Genomic DNA, 16,072 nt, shown 5'->3' on the forward strand with positions numbered 1-16,072 from the left:
TTCATAAATTAAGGATTGGTATAAATAAAAAGTGAAATATAATTAAAAAAACATATTTCCACAGATATATATATATATATATATATATATATATATATATATATATATATATATATATATATATAACAGAGATACAAACCATATTCTTATTATTTTTCAGCAACATATTTGGCATAATTACCAAATTCGCCTTGAACATAGAATTTTCTTTAAATATTTTGGATTGATTCACACACTTTAATAGAATAATTAGCATGATTTAAAATTTCTTTTAAAAACAGCCACATTTGTTGAAAATTAATTTTCTAAGTATTTACATTCCTAACTATTCGAATATCAAAATCTTGCATGGTTTTCATTCTTGTTTCAAATGAAAAGTAAAACATGAGCTTGTCTAAAAAGTAACGTGACTGATCAGCTACATTGTGTTATCAACTAAACTTATAGCTTGGAAGCATCTAACTGGAATGTTAGTTTTCTGTAACCATTGTATTGTTTCACATAAATTTTCATACATCTTAATCTTCACCACGACAATGCACCTGCTGAAAAATCCATAGGCATTCGACAGGCCAAAAAGAGTATTGCCATATGGAAACAGACACTATATTCATATAATTTTGTTCCTTGTGAATTTTCTTTTATCTAAACTCTAGAGGATTATGATGATGACCCATATTGAACAGGTGTAGACAATTAAGAGAGTCTTACCAATAGAGTTAAAGAGCGTTTCAGAAAATTCTTCCATACGTGTACAGAAGCCTACCAGATAATTTGTGGCTTTGAATTGAAATTATTAACATTAATTATGTTACTTTTTAGTAAGACCGCACACATTCCTGCCTATAATTTATATTACAGTTAATATTTTATTTTCTAAACTCTGAGTACATCTACATAAGATTATTTCTTTTTGATTTTCATGCAATTAATATAAATATATAATTTACACTACTGACAAAATCCACAATGCCATTTTGCCATGCAAAAACAATTTTGCTACAGTAAGATTCGAGGAAGAATATGTTAACAATATAAATACCAGAAAAATTTGACTATATTACTAAGAAAAATTACATTTAATATGTGTAAACATGTTTTTCATACTTGTTTATTGTTTTTTTAATAATTTTTATAATTTATTTTTCATTTCATATTCTATCTTCTTAACAGAATATATCTAGCTTACTCTATTTCTATTTATTTTTCTGTTTTTCAATCAGTAAAAATATACTTTACATTATTTAAAAAATTTACAGTGCCATTTTACATTGTAAAAAATTTTTTGTTACAGTATGTTTTGAGTTTGAATATGTTGTTGAAGATATAAACAGTATATAACTGTGACATTAGTTGCTCAATGGAAAGCATGTTTAAAAATGTGGTTTTTAGACTTATTTTTTAGTCACACTTCATATACTCACGGCTATAATTTATTTTTCATTTTATTTTCTTAACTCTAAGTATATCTACCTAACTTTATTCCTATTTGTCTTTTTATTTTCCTTAATCAGTAAAAATATTATTTACATCATGAAAAAAACTAACATATTATTTTTGTACCCTGAAAAAAGAGTTTTGCTACAGTATGGTTTGAGTTTGATTAAGATAGAGATAGCGGAAAACTGCAACTATATCAGTTGCCCAGTAGAAAAGAACAGGTGGTTTTGTATAGTTTGTTAGAACCTGTTAATGAAGATATAAATAGCAGAAAACTGTGATAAAATTAGTTGCTCAATAGAAAAGTTACACTAAATATGTCTAAACACATCGCTTTTTAGAATCGTGTTTTAGTCACACGTCGAATATTCATGTTTATAATTTAGTTTTCATCTCATATTTTATTTTCTTAACTCTTAGTATATTTAGATAACTCTATTTCTATTTATCTTTTTTATTTCTCCTAATCAGTAAAAATATAATTTATATTATTTAAAAAAATATATAATTTACATTACTAAAATTATCTACAATGCCTTTTTTTACCCTGCAAAAACAGTTTTGTTACGGTATAGTTTGAGTTAGAATATGTTGTTGAAGATATAGATAGCGAAAAACTGTAACTATATTAGTTGTTCAATAGAAAAGTATATCTGGTTTTGTATGGTTTCTTAGAATATGTTATTGGAGATATAAATAGCAGAAAACCGTAACTATATTAGTTGCCCAGTAGAAAAGTTACATTGTATATGTGTAAACATGTGGTTTTTAAGACTTGTTTTTTGAGAAAATCTCACACCGCAAATATCACATTGAAAAGGTTTTTCACCAGTATGTGTTCGTACATGACCTTGAAGAGTTGAATTTTGTGAAAAACAACACCCACAAAATTCACAGTGGTATGGCTTTTCACCAGTGTGTGTTAACATATGTCGTTTCAGATTTGAATTCTTTGAAAACAGAGATCCACAAATACCACAGTGAAAACTCTTCTCTCCTTTATGTGTCGCCGTGTTTAGATTTGAATCATTAGAAAAGCCAACCTCAGATACATTAGAGTAAAATGGCGTCTCTCCAGTATGAGTCATTACATGCCATGTTAGCTTGGTGATTCCGTTAAAGCCGATTCCGCACATTTCACAGTGTAAAACTTTTTCTCTGGAATGGTGAAGATATGACTTTTGTGGGAATCTATCATCGCTTGTTTCAGAATAGAATTGCGTCTCTTGCGTGTGTTTTAGCATGTGCCGTTTATGATTTGAATAGTGTGTGAATCTGATTTCACAAATGTCACAACGAAAAGGTTTCTCTCCTGTGTGAGTTCGAACATGGTTTTGGAGGGTCGAATTTTGTGTAAATCGACCGCCACAAAATTCACAGTGAAAACGTTTCTCTCCAGTGTGCGTAATCATGTGACGTTTCAAATTAGAATTCCTGTAAAATCCGGCTCCGCAAATGTCGCAGTGAAAGCTTTTCTCACCAGTGTGTGTTATCATGTGTTTCTTGAGATTTGAATTGTCGCCAAATCTCGCTTCACACACTTCACATGAAAATGGTTTTTCGCCTGTGTGTGTCCTCATATGCTTTTCCAGTGAGGATTTTGAGGAAGCAGATAATCCACAAATTTCACAGTTTAAAGAAATTTCTTTTTTAAGAATATCCATAATGTTCTTGTAATGATAGATGGAGACTGAAAAAATAAAATCATAAAAGGTAAAAAATCCGTGAAAGATAAAACATTATTCAGGTTCACAAAATGCTATTACCAACATTAAATATTTATAATTACTTAGGATTCAAGTTGTATAACAATCAGTCCTTATTCTAACATGAGACAACAAATTTTTTCAGCTAATCTACAAATTTTGTAGTTTAAAAATCTTTACTTTTAAAGAATATCCATAATGTTCTTGTAGTGATAGTTAAAGACTGAAAAATAGAATCATAAAAAGTAAAGAATCTATAAAGTATAAAACATTATTCAGGTTGATAAAATGCTATTACTAACATTAAATATTTATAATTGTATAGGATTCCTTTATGTTAATCGAGTTATATAAGTATCAGTCTTTCTTGACATAAGGCTAACATGAAAACACAATTGTATTAAAGAATATGACAAAATCATGTCACAATTAAACAATGTAAAAGAGAACTTAGACAGAAATAATACCAAAGGATATTAGTACAAGTGTTTTCAAAGATTTTTGGCATTGTACAACTGAGTTAAGAATGGACAATATGAAGGCAATCATTCATGAAGCACCATTTTTATGTGGGAACAATATAAGTATAGAAAAGTGGTCTCTGTTCAGTATAATACAATCAGTGTAAATTATTTCTCTTGCTTCTTGTCTGTGCCTAAAGCTAAAGGTAATCTCAGAAAACCGTGTTTCTTTCTAAACTAAATGTTTGTGGAAAACAATTCAACAAAGCTCCTTACCAAATGACTACAACAGGATTGTTCTCAAATTCAATGTTAACAAATTCCCGTCAATCCGTCCTCTTAAATAATCAAATTCTGTCGAATGCCAAATATAAAATCATTTTTTCCAATTCTCAATTTGTTGTCTCATCGTCCATGTGGCAAACCCATTGACAGTTTTATTTGAGTTAGACTTTATAAGCGGTGACTAATTTGTACAAAAAATGTTATCTATTATACAAGACAGTTGATATTCGGCATTACCCTGGATAAATAATATCTAGAATTTAAGAAATATATTCATTTTTTGTTGATAAACTGGGCCAAATTTCATCAAGGGGTCGTTTTTTAAATGTTGTATAATAATTTGGAACTAAAATTCTATTGGAATTATCAATGTAAATATAGGTTTTAATACTGTGAAAAATAAACAGTTATCTCTCTTGAACCGTGTAAAGAGTTACTTCCATTGTCTGTGTATGTGTTTATGATGACGTTATTTTTCAATGATATAAGCTTTTTGAGTAACTTAGAGTTACTTCCCTTTGTATATAAAGATTGTGATAATGTAAATAAGGACAGACGGTCCCTTTGTGTCTGTGTTCAAACTAAAACATCTTTATGTGTTAATTAATATTTATCTTTTTGTCAACGTCGATATGACTTCCAGTGTGAATTTTATTTGAAATAAACAAAGTATGTTTTTATTTGATTTCTAATTCAATAATTGATTAGTTATTAACCAACAAAATCCAGCCCATTACTAAAAGAATCGATCATAAAAAAGAGAGTTGTGTGTGTGTGTGTGTGTGTTTATAAATCTAGTTAGATAAGAACGGTCTGAGTGTAAGAGAAAAAGAAGTTTTGAGGAGGAAGGTGCAAAAATAGGGATAGAGTTTTAATAGAAATATATTAGACTTTTACTCCAAGCAATGCCGGATAGCTCTGATAATTGAAAATATAAATAAAATAACGACTGGGGTGTTAAGCAATAGCAAAAGTAATGGAAAAATATACTCTGGTTCAGAAATATATGTATTACTAAATTGATATGTAATAGTTTGGACAAATTACAAATTACATAGCAGTAACACTCCATAACTAGCAAATAATCTAAATAAATCTCAAAATCATCAACAATATGTAAGCGCCCTTGTTAGAGATTGTTATGAAAGATCAACTATTTAAAAGGTTACAACGCTAATGTATCAAGTCTTACCAAATGGTTAATATAGTAATTTGAAAACATGAAACTAAAAAAACGGTGCTTATATAGTATTGAGCAGTCACAAATAAACCTGAAAACTCAGCATGTAGTTTGTAAACCGAGGATTAACGATGACCAATCATGTGAAGTATCTTATATTCTTGCAACAAAATTAAAATAATCGGACTCCATTCCTAATTTTTTTGGTTGCAAATAAATGAAAACTTCTGCCAGAAAAAAATATGTAAGTAAATATCCTATAATCGTGATAAAGTCACAATGACGACCTGAACTTCAGAAAGAACACTTGTTCATCTAAAATTATAACAACACTGACAAAATTTAAGAAACAAAACTTTCTCTCATCTTTCCAAATTGAACACCTAGTTTGTTTTTGATCTATCTTCTATAAAGATTACGTATGCAAATTAGATTATATTCTCACAAAGGTAACTTAGTTCTAACTATGAAATTCTGCCATTGTATAAACGAGTTTTTTTCTTTCTCAGGAAAATGGTCGTCTGGCATGCAAAACATCTAATATGCTTTAAAATTTGTAAGTTTTCAGTTTGTTTTATATTACAACAACTTAATTCAACTTTGTCTGAATTTTATTTCTACAACAAAAGGAAGGAAAAAAGTAATAAAAAAGGCAAGACAGCAAAGTGACTCAGTAACACACAACAACCGTCTCCATGGATTCTCGTCATCATTTGTCTGCATTCTTCCCACGACCTCTTTTTATGCAGTTGCACAGTAAGATTTTCCACACAAGCCGCAACATTTTCCGTCAATTTGTGAGACTGCTTAGTTATAAATGCTGTGGCCACTTCCATCTTGATTCTTTTTCCCCTCTCCTGAAAGCTTGATTCCACATGACACGTGGACGCTTTAATAGTAAGCCACAATTTTCCCTATATTTTCATTACTAAAAGATTTTAAAATCAAAAATATTTGAGTTTCTATCTTTCCAATTTATAATTCTAGTTTTAGTTTTCTGATGGGGCATTAGATATTTCCATTCCACTTGTTTCAATTTCTAATTACAAACATTAATTAATTAATTAAAACATTAATTAATTAATTAAAAATAATAATGTTAATTTTTTTTCAAGTTACTCAGGATCTGAAAGCAAAACCTTCATATTTTTAAATAAATGATTTGTTTACAAACTGAGAAGAATTCGAAATTAAAGATTTTCATCATATTTGATTATTTTTTACAATTTTTTTCATATTTAATAAATTTAAAAATGAAGACCACATGTACTAAATTATCTTGAATTAATTGATATGAATGAAATGCAAATAAAAATTAATTCAATTTCATTATATTAAATGCATGAAACTATAGTTAAGATTGTAGTTTATTGTGAAAATCGCTCAAGACAAGGCATGAAACCACTTGATGTAAGGAAATAACAAGAACAAAAGATAATTATTACAAAGACAGGAAGTATCTATTGACCTTAGTCTCGAAAAAACTATAGACAAGGGGAAAACAATCAGCAGAAAAAAGTTCCACAATCTTGTAGTTCTTGGAAAGAAGCTACTGATGCGGGAAGCTGTATTGCAATGAGGTATTAAAATGGTGAATTGATGAAAAAACTATAGACAAGGGGAAAACAATCAGCAGAAAAAAGTTCCACAATCTTGCAGTTCTTGAAAAGAAGCTACTGATGCGGGAAGCTGTATTGCAATGAGGTATTAAAATGGTGAATTGATGAAAACCACTAGACCATCGAGTCAATTGAGCTGGAACAAAGAAAGCAATGAATAAATCACACACTTCTAAAGAACACTTGCTATAATAGCATTTATAAAGACTGAGACTAACAACATCACATCCATGAAAAAAAGTTACAGAGTAGAAGAGTGGGACTATTCAAATTGCAGATACATTTTTGCACATTATGAAGAATCCTCAAAGCGTACACAGATGTACTAGTTCAAATATAAAAACAGTATTCCATACATGGTCTTATAGTAGATTTGTAGAGATAGAGAATATTCCAAAAATAAAATGATTGAGAGAACTGATGTTATGAGAAGCAGAACAAGCAAGGGATCTAATATATGACCTCCATGAAAGATTTGATGAGAAAGAAAGACTAAGAAGTTTTAGAGCCAATTTGTCATCAAAAACCGACCCATTCATGAGAATCTCAGGTAGAAATTTAGACACGAGGTCATTTTTATCTGGAGAATTCTCTCCTTCCCCCCAAATGAATTGAGTTAGAAAATAATCTGGTTAATTGCATCAGAAATTCTTCAGGATTTAAGGTACTCCCAATGTGAAAAGAGGGAATAATACCTGGGAGTTTATTGCTTGAGAAGACTATTGTAAAATGTATATGTAATAAATGACAACATATTGATACTACAAATATATTATTATGTATTGTCAACCCTTTTTTCTTCTATGGCTGGACACAAGGTTGATTCACCGCGAGATGAACTTCCCATCTGTGTCACATGTTGCTACAGATTACTTACCATTGGCCTATGACATGGTCATCTTCAAGTTTAATGCTAATAAATATTTCATAAATCATCAAATTTTATTTATTCTATTCATTAGTTCCAATTGTTTCATTATATATGTTATCATTCACCAGAATATCTTACCCTATCTCTGAGTTACTTTTTGTAGGGAAAATCGTAACTTACTTGGCTAGCATGTGTGCATGCTTCCAAGGATCGGCCATGTTACAAAAAAAAAGGGTAATAAGGAAAGGCTAAAATGGTGATACCAGTTGGTTATATGGTTGACGGTCACACGAGCCCTGCAGACTGTTGCCGTTTTTATGCAAATGAGACAGGTGAATAAAAATGAACATGATGCGAACAGGGGAACGAGTTGTGGAGTTGGACATTTTGACAATAGAGTTGGAAGTTTCAACAACAGAATATCGAGTTATGGAGTTGGAAGTTTTGACAGCAGTTTGTCGACTTTACTCGAGAAATTGTTCGTTGATTAATGTTATGTGCTCTCAGCAACTCATACCACTTGTGCCACCTTGATGCACATACCCTTAACTAACTCAGCAAACAACAAAATCTTCACTCTTGAAGTTACTACATGCCAGAAACCTCTCTACTTTAATAGGTTTTTCATTGATTGCTAGACTTTGGAATTCCCTCCTCGATTCCTGCTTCCATGACTGTAGTAATATGCAAAAGTTCAAATGTAATGCATACAGACATCTTGCTGCTAAACTCCCTATATAATTCCCTACAGAAATGGTCCCAAATAGTAACTTCTTACACTCAAGTGTCAATATGCCTTATTTGGAATGAATAATCGAAAAAAAAGTACTATTTTTTCGAGTTGTTATGACTCAATTGAAGCTTGATCCCTCATCTTCTGCAAACACGAACGTCTTCTACAAACACTATTAAAAATTCTAAAACATTCAACACCAGCATGACCAGTAAACTACAGACATTATGTAGAATACCAATTGTAACACATTGTTAACGATTCTGTACTTTCGTCTAACAATGTAATAAATGAATTAATAGATAAAATTAGTACTAAATTTTGCAAACCACAAGCAACCCAAAACAGGAAGCTTTTAAAATCAGGAACCAAATCTAACAGGACACTGGTTTATACAGACTTTGAGTCAGACGTCCTTCCGGTGTGCCAAAAGTTTAATATGAAAATATCCCTCCCACCCCACAGATTATATTTTAAGAGTGAGATACTTGGATTGGTACCAGTTGTTGCAGTAACCCTCAATGACTTTTTCTTGCCAAAAACAAACAAAAATAAATAAATAAACAATTGCTTTCAAGATTTTTAGGTGCTTGTGCACTTTTGCCACCGCGTTATTTTTAAATAGTTTATAGAAATGACAAAACGGAATTGGAGCTGCGTGTTCATATCACGTCCGGGTCACCAAAATATGGAGAGGAGAAGGAGGCAATGCAATGGAGTTTCATACTATATTAAGAAACAAACTTTGTCACCTGTGTTAGTAGAGTGTACACAAGAGAGAGAAACGTATTAGTAAGATTGAAGCGTTCTTGCGTGAAGACAGAATTAATATCATACCGGCTGGTTGAAGAAGAGAATAGTTCAGTTTTCGGGCGTGCACGTGTTTATAGCTAGTAGTCGCCGGGGCAAAGAAAGAAAGGGCAAAGTTTTCTGTGTGTTGACGTGTTGTCGTGCGTGAGTGTGAGAAGTATGTTTTTTAGCATGACAAAGAATGTTCGTTTGGGTACCGCATGTGGAAATGAATGGTAGTTTGAAGGGAGCCATAGCTAGCTCTTAGTACTCACGTTCTGCCAGGGACAAAGCCCCCCCCCCCCGGCGATGTTTGCTGTAGGGCAGACCAGTGAGAAAGAGAATTAATGGTTATATATTTCGCCTTCTATATACTCTGTCACATGATTGAGAGCTAGCTTGTGATTGGACAAGCGAGGAGGAAATGGATTTCAAATCTCGAAGTTGTGAGAAGTAGCTTCTGTTGCGGACCAGGATATAATAACCCTAATTTCGCTACAAAAAGAAAATAATGAAATGAATGGAAGGAAGGAAAAAGAACTCAATTGCTGAATAAAATAAACATGTCGTTTATTTCTGTTGAAAATAAATGGTTTAGGTGGAACATGTGTTTAGTTCAGTCGTTGACGACTACGCGCATGAAAAAAAAGGAATAAAGTAGGGGAAAGAGAAATGGCAGTCCAGCATGTAGAAAAGGAAAGAGAGAGAGAGAGGATTGACCTCAGTAAAGCCGCGTATGCATGATAGCAGTTGTCCACGTGGAAGTGTCTTCAGGCCACAAGCTGTGGACGCGAACTTGTCTGGTTGACAAACCAAGGCAGAAGGGAAGAAAGAGGAAGTTGAACGTTGTTGTTGACTTTTATACCGGGGTCATGTCTGGATTTCCTTTAAAGGGAAGTGACGTTGCCCATGTGTGCGTATGTGTGCGTACATGTGGGTGCGTGTATGTGAGGAAAAACATGTTCGAACACTTCTGCCTGTTTGTAGCGGCTGCTACAAGTTTTTTTTTCAGGTTAAATTCAAGCTTCGCAATATCTTCTTTTTTTTTTTAATTAATTTGTTAGGTGGAAGTACAGAATAGTTACAAACCACTCTTCCCTTCCCTTCCCATGTTAAGAATGGCTTTCAAAATAAATAATAACGTTATTATTTCAGCACGGTGGCAAAAGTTCACAAGTACAGATTTTTCTAATAGTAAGAGACTTTGGTGTAAAATTGCTAATATTTCGAAAAATTAGCCCCTCCCTCATAAAAAAACTAATAATCGCAGAACCATAATTTCCCCCTAGCTATTTCATCGTTTCAAATTAAAATAAAATGTAAAAGGAAGTGACACAAACAAGGTAAACCAAACGACGACTTTTATAATTAAAAGTTAATATTCAAGAGTATTCGGGTCTGTTTCGAACGAATATCACATTTAAAAGTATCGCAAGTAGTTCTTTATGATATTACGACCTTCATTTTTCGATGTTTTGTTTATAAATTCACTAGTCGCCATTTTGAATATTGTTGTTTACAAGTAAAACAAGTCAATCCGATTTCGTTTTCGATTTTCAAAAAATTTATTATTTTATTTATTTATTTTTGGAGTGGGGGACTGGGGGATCGCCATTAGATAGTCTCGTCTACATAATTTTTTTCTTCTTCTTTTTTTAACATGGGGTGGGAGGTCGTCATTCTTTTTTTTTTTTTAGGGAGTGGGGATATTCAAATCTCCGTATTTTTTTGCTTTCATACTTTTTTTTTTTTTTTTTTGTGGCGATGGTGGTGGTTGTGGAGAATTGAAAAGTCCTGTGTCCGCACAAGTGAAGTAAGTGGGTTTTTTTTTTTTTAGATGGGGGCGGGGAGGGGTCATTTTTATTTCTCGATGTTTTTAGGGTGGGGGATTCAAATCTGCCTTTGGAGGGGCACGGGGTGGAAGTAGCGGCCGAGAAATAAAAAATAAAAATGAAACTCCTACCCCATCCCCTCACACAAAATTAAATTTGAAAATCGTAAACGAAATCTGGTTGACTTGTTTTCGATAACAAGGCTACTTATTTTACTTGTAAACAATAATATTCAAAATAACGAACAGGCAAAAAATATCGGAAAATGAAGGCCTTAATAAAAACTAATTACCGGCGACAATTTTAAATGTGATATTCGTTCGAAACAGGCCCAAATGCCCCTAAAGCTCCACATTTTAATTGTAAGTCTCGTTGTTTGGTTTGATATTATTTCAATAAACTTGGTTTTAAAAATATTTATTAAGCTTACATCCTTCCTTTCTTTATCAGAATTCTTTAAATGAATAAATATATAAATAAATTATTAAAATGACCGAAATATAAAAATATAATTTATGGATACTGCATGCAAAAGAATCTGTATTCTTACCACTCCGTCGTGAACAACATCGTTATTTATTTATTTTTTTTTTATTTCATTTAAAATAAATAGTTCCACCTTAAATGCGAACACCACAACAATGAGTCCTAATGCAGAACTATATGGCATATCACGTTTGACACACCGGTTCCCGGCAGATCATCGAAGTTAAGCAACGACAAGCCTGGCCAGTACCAGATGGGTGACCTGACCATTTGGGACTTCTAGGAGCTGTATGTGCTTTCCGCTTATCTAAGCATTGTTTACACTCACCCCGGGCTTCTCCTTGCCACTGGACTCAAGCAGTGCCGATTTAGGAAAGGTGTGATTGGGATTGCGCAACCCTTGCCACACAATTACACGCGCAGCCCGCAGCCGCCCTTACAAGGTGCATTCTTTGTCTTTCGAGACTGAACGAAGGCGTCGACAATGCAGAATTGGCATAAAAAAAATTTTCAGTTTAAAGAAGAAAAAAAAATCGTGTTCTCCAAATATTTATCTTCATATTTTATTGTTTACATACATCGGTAAAATCCGGAATTTGTCGTTGAAACTCGGGAATATCCGTTAAATTTTCAGATGTTTATTCTACATTTCTACGATTATTCTGGGCGCATTTCGATTGAAAACAATTATTTTCTTTAAAAATGTTATTCTACTCTAAAACTGCCTGTATTAAGGATGCCGACAAGTTGTTTTTGTCCGGTAGTAGCAATATTATTAATTGACGTCAAAGAAATATCAGCTATTACATGTAATAACTAAAAGTTAAAATGAAATTTAAAAAGAAATCACTCCTATATCAAAATGTATTGGCATTTTTTATATTTTAATAGAAGAATTTTGCAATTCTACACCAAAAGTTGAAATATTTATTGATGTAAAACAACAAAATTGTTCGCATCTCTATCTCAATAATATTTTCTTTTTTTTTTGTTTTCAAAATCTTGAATGAATTATCACGACATACTAATATATGCATAAGATATTATCGTTCTACTTAAAAATATGTCAACAGATTGAATTAAAATGAATCGCCATGTTTTTTTTTTTTATTTCGTAGTTGTTGCTCCTAATATGTCGCTTGTTTATTTTTTTAACTTTTGAAATTAATTTTATTTATTTTTTGACAACCAATATATAAAAAAAAAACAATACAAACTTACCTTCAAATGGTTCGTTTTTTAAAAAAATATTGTTAAAAGAAAGTAAAAATATAAATGCCAAATGGCAAACAGAAAAAAGCAATTCCAATACGCGACGTAGAAAGTCAATATGGCGACCGTCGTCTGCTTTTTATGAATATTAATATTCAATTAAGATCAACATTATTTACTTGATAAAACAATACGGATTTCCCATTAAAGTAATGACATATTGAACGAAATGTAAAATTAAATAATTTAACTAATAATTCTAAAAGAGATTTGCTAATGTTGTTATTTGCTTCGTCTTTAATTTTCTGCGAAGCTGCTTTTCCGGTGATAATATATTTTGACTGAATCAGTTTCTATGTTTATTTTTTGTTTTTTATTGCATTTATTTATTTATTGTTTGCTTGTTTGTTTGTTTGTTTGTTGTTGCTGTTGATATTGGTGTTTATTATAGTTATCGTTATAGTCGGTGTTATTTTTATTTTATTTTTTTTTTGTACTCACTAGGAGTTTTCACACATGTCATCATCAGTGAATAGTAAGGGGACTAACAAATGTGGTTTAACCCTCCTTACAATAATAACGTTAAAACTAACATCATTAATGAAATGCTTAAATCTAAGAAAATTCATTTAGACACCCTCATAAATATAACTCTATATTTTTACGTTCATGGGTTAGTATCAAAATGAAGACGACACAGAACTAAGTGTAATCGCAGCTTTATTGAGCGACCATCTTACATCTTTATTGAGCCACCATCTTACATCTTTTTATACGAAAGTTATGTAAAAAGGGGAGAGGGCCAAGGAAAGCAGTGGTGGGGGTTTGGTTATACGTGACATACATTTTTTCTTAGGTGGAAGAGGTAGGAACAGCGTTTTGAATGGCAACATGGCAGAGAGTGGATTGTTCATTTATTGTAGCGTGCAGGCTTTTGAATGTGTCCTGAGCTTGTAGTCAGCTCTTGGCTGTTATTCCTTTCATAAATGCTTTCTTAAGGCGACTTGTTTTCTGGTGCAATCCTTTCTCTTTTTAGTATGGGTTTGTCAGGCTGTATTTGGGACTGAGGGTGAGCATCAGCTGTTCATGTAGTCTAATGGTGTCCGGAGAAGAAGTGTTTTCACTTGGCCATTTTGCAAAGGAATTGCCTGTTTCAACGGTATAGTTGCTTCTACTTCATAGGACCTGCCAGTCATTGGATTTTGGACTGCTGCTTCCCTCCATTTTCTAGTGTAGGGATTGGATTGCTAGACTCGAACATTGTCACCAACGTTGAGCTCTTGTTTTCTTCATGCTTAATGAGTTGAGTGTAGGTAGAGTAGGTAGAGGTGCTTAATTAGATAGCTGGCACTGTTGACCTTGTTCTACTAAAGAATCTTTGTGCTGGGCTGGTGCTTAGTCCTTCAGTTGATGCATTGAGTAGGTTCAACAGCCCTAAGAATGGATCTTCTCCTGACGTTTTGCATTTGCGGAAGAGGTGTTTGGTTATTTTTACTGCTGCTTCGGCAGCATCATTTGCTTGGCTGTTACATGGTGATATTGTTCCATGTTTGAATAGCCATTTCCTTGCAAATTTTCTGAACGTGTATGACAAAAACTGAGGACCATTGTCGGGTGTCAGTACCTCTGGAATTCCATGGCATGCAAAATGCATTATCATGCATGCAATCATAGCTTCTGAAGTGGGATGTATCCAGTTTGTGAATTTCAAAGTAATTGCTATGTCTGTCCACTGTGATCAGATAGCTGTTTCCTCCCATGATAGGAGGTCCGCTGATAAATACTTACTATCAAGGTCTTTCCGGCACTGGTCCTATGATTTGTGCTTCTGCTAGCTGGTGGTCTGCATCTGGCCCAAATATGAGGTCCCTCACTCTTCACAGACATGTATTTATTGCTAGGTGGCCAGCATGTGCTTTTTGTTTCATCTTAGTCCACATAGCATCCGCTATGACTATTCTCTGCCCTCACAGTATTAGTTCATCTTGTACAGTGAGTTCATCTCTGCGATCAAAGAAAAGTTTCATCCATTTAGGCAGGCTTTCCTTATCATTTGGCCAACCTTTAACGATTACTTCTGCCAGTGCTCTCATGTAGGAATTCTCAACTGTCTTTTGGCAAATCTTTGTGAGCCTGTGGTTTTGTATCAGTTGCATTGTCAGATTATTCACTGATGTTATTTCTTCCAACTTTGGCTTATTTGTTGGTGCTCATGACAGTGTATATGCTGTTGTAATAACTTCAGTTGCCAATTTTTCCTTTTCAAAAAAAATAAATTCGTTCTTGCAACAGCTGCAAGGCACAAACATGTGGGCATTTGCTTCTTTGATGACTATCACATTTGCCATTGAGATATCACCCTGGCTTATATTGGAGTGTGTAGTTGTATTGCTGAGCCCAGAGCAGGAGGTTCTGTAGCCGTTTTGGTGCTTTTGATAGGTGCTTTTTGCTGATTGAGACAAGAGGTTTGTGGTCAGTCAAAACTACCATTTCTGTTCTGTGGGTATAATGGTAAAATTCTTCTAGACCATATACAACTGCCAACGTCTCCTCAATTTGTGCATATCTTTGTTCGGCATCTGATAGGGATCTACTTGCAAATACAACTAGTTTGTCAACCTGTGTTAGTGCTGCTCCTAACTCATACTCACATGCATTATTTTTGAGAGTCAGTTCCTTCTGAGGGGTTGTAGTACATAATGATGCATGAGTTTGCGATTGCTTCTTTTACAGTGTTGAAAGCTGCTTGCTGGGAATCTGCCCATATCGACGGAACATCTTTTTTATCAGATTCTAGAGGGGTTTTGTCATTGATGCAAGATTTGGAATAAATTTCTCGATGTAGTTTGTCCTGCTTAGGAATCTGCAGAGAGCTTTACTGTTTCCTGGTGCTGGTATATAAGTGATAGCTCTCACTTTTTCTGAATCGACTCCAATGCCATCTTTGATGATGCGATGCCCCATTACAGTGATCGCATTTAGTCTGGTCTCTAGTTTTTCTGAGTTAAGTTTTACTCCTATTGTTTGTCATTTCTGGAGTAGTTTGTAGAGCCACCTGTCATGTTCTTCTTGGTCTTTTCCATAAATAACCAGATCATCTACAATAATGACAACTCCCTGAATGTCTTGAAATTGTTCATTCAGCTTTCTCTAGAATATCTCTGCTGAGGAGTTCAGACCAAATGGTAACCGACGCCAATAATAATCAGCCAATACATGTCTAAAAGGTGGTCAGGTCACTAGATGCATCATCGAACTCAACATGCCAATATTCGGATGAGAGGTCCACTTTTGTGAATATTTTTGCATCTCTCATGTCATGAAGGACATCCTTGAGAATTGATATGAGGTAGTGCTCTTGCATGAGTGCTTTGTTGAGCTTGTGAGGATCCAGGTATATTCTCATTGCCCCATTTTTCTTTCGGAGTGGTTTTTTTCTACTGGTTTAATTACTCCTA

At 33.3% G+C, this 16,072-nt stretch overlaps 1 protein-coding gene across 1 annotated transcript; it reads right to left on the reverse strand.

Moving 5' to 3' along the window:
* Nucleotides 1-109: 109 nt before the first annotated feature.
* On the reverse strand, nucleotides 110-12,932 carry LOC145252833 (uncharacterized). The gene is made up of 2 exons (XM_080112806.1): nucleotides 12,624-12,932; nucleotides 110-3,130 (listed from the first exon to the last, which is right to left on the reverse strand). Exon 2 carries the CDS (start codon nucleotides 3,102-3,104, stop codon nucleotides 2,154-2,156), a length of 951 nt encoding a protein of 316 aa, XP_079968932.1. The 5' UTR covers nucleotides 3,105-3,130; nucleotides 12,624-12,932; the 3' UTR covers nucleotides 110-2,153.
* Between the last annotated feature and the right edge of the window lie 3,140 nt (nucleotides 12,933-16,072).

This window comes from Euprymna scolopes, chromosome 29, assembly GCF_053919585.1.
Source record: "Euprymna scolopes isolate OS-2025 chromosome 29, ASM5391958v1, whole genome shotgun sequence".
NCBI lineage: Eukaryota > Metazoa > Mollusca > Cephalopoda > Sepiida > Sepiolidae > Euprymna > Euprymna scolopes.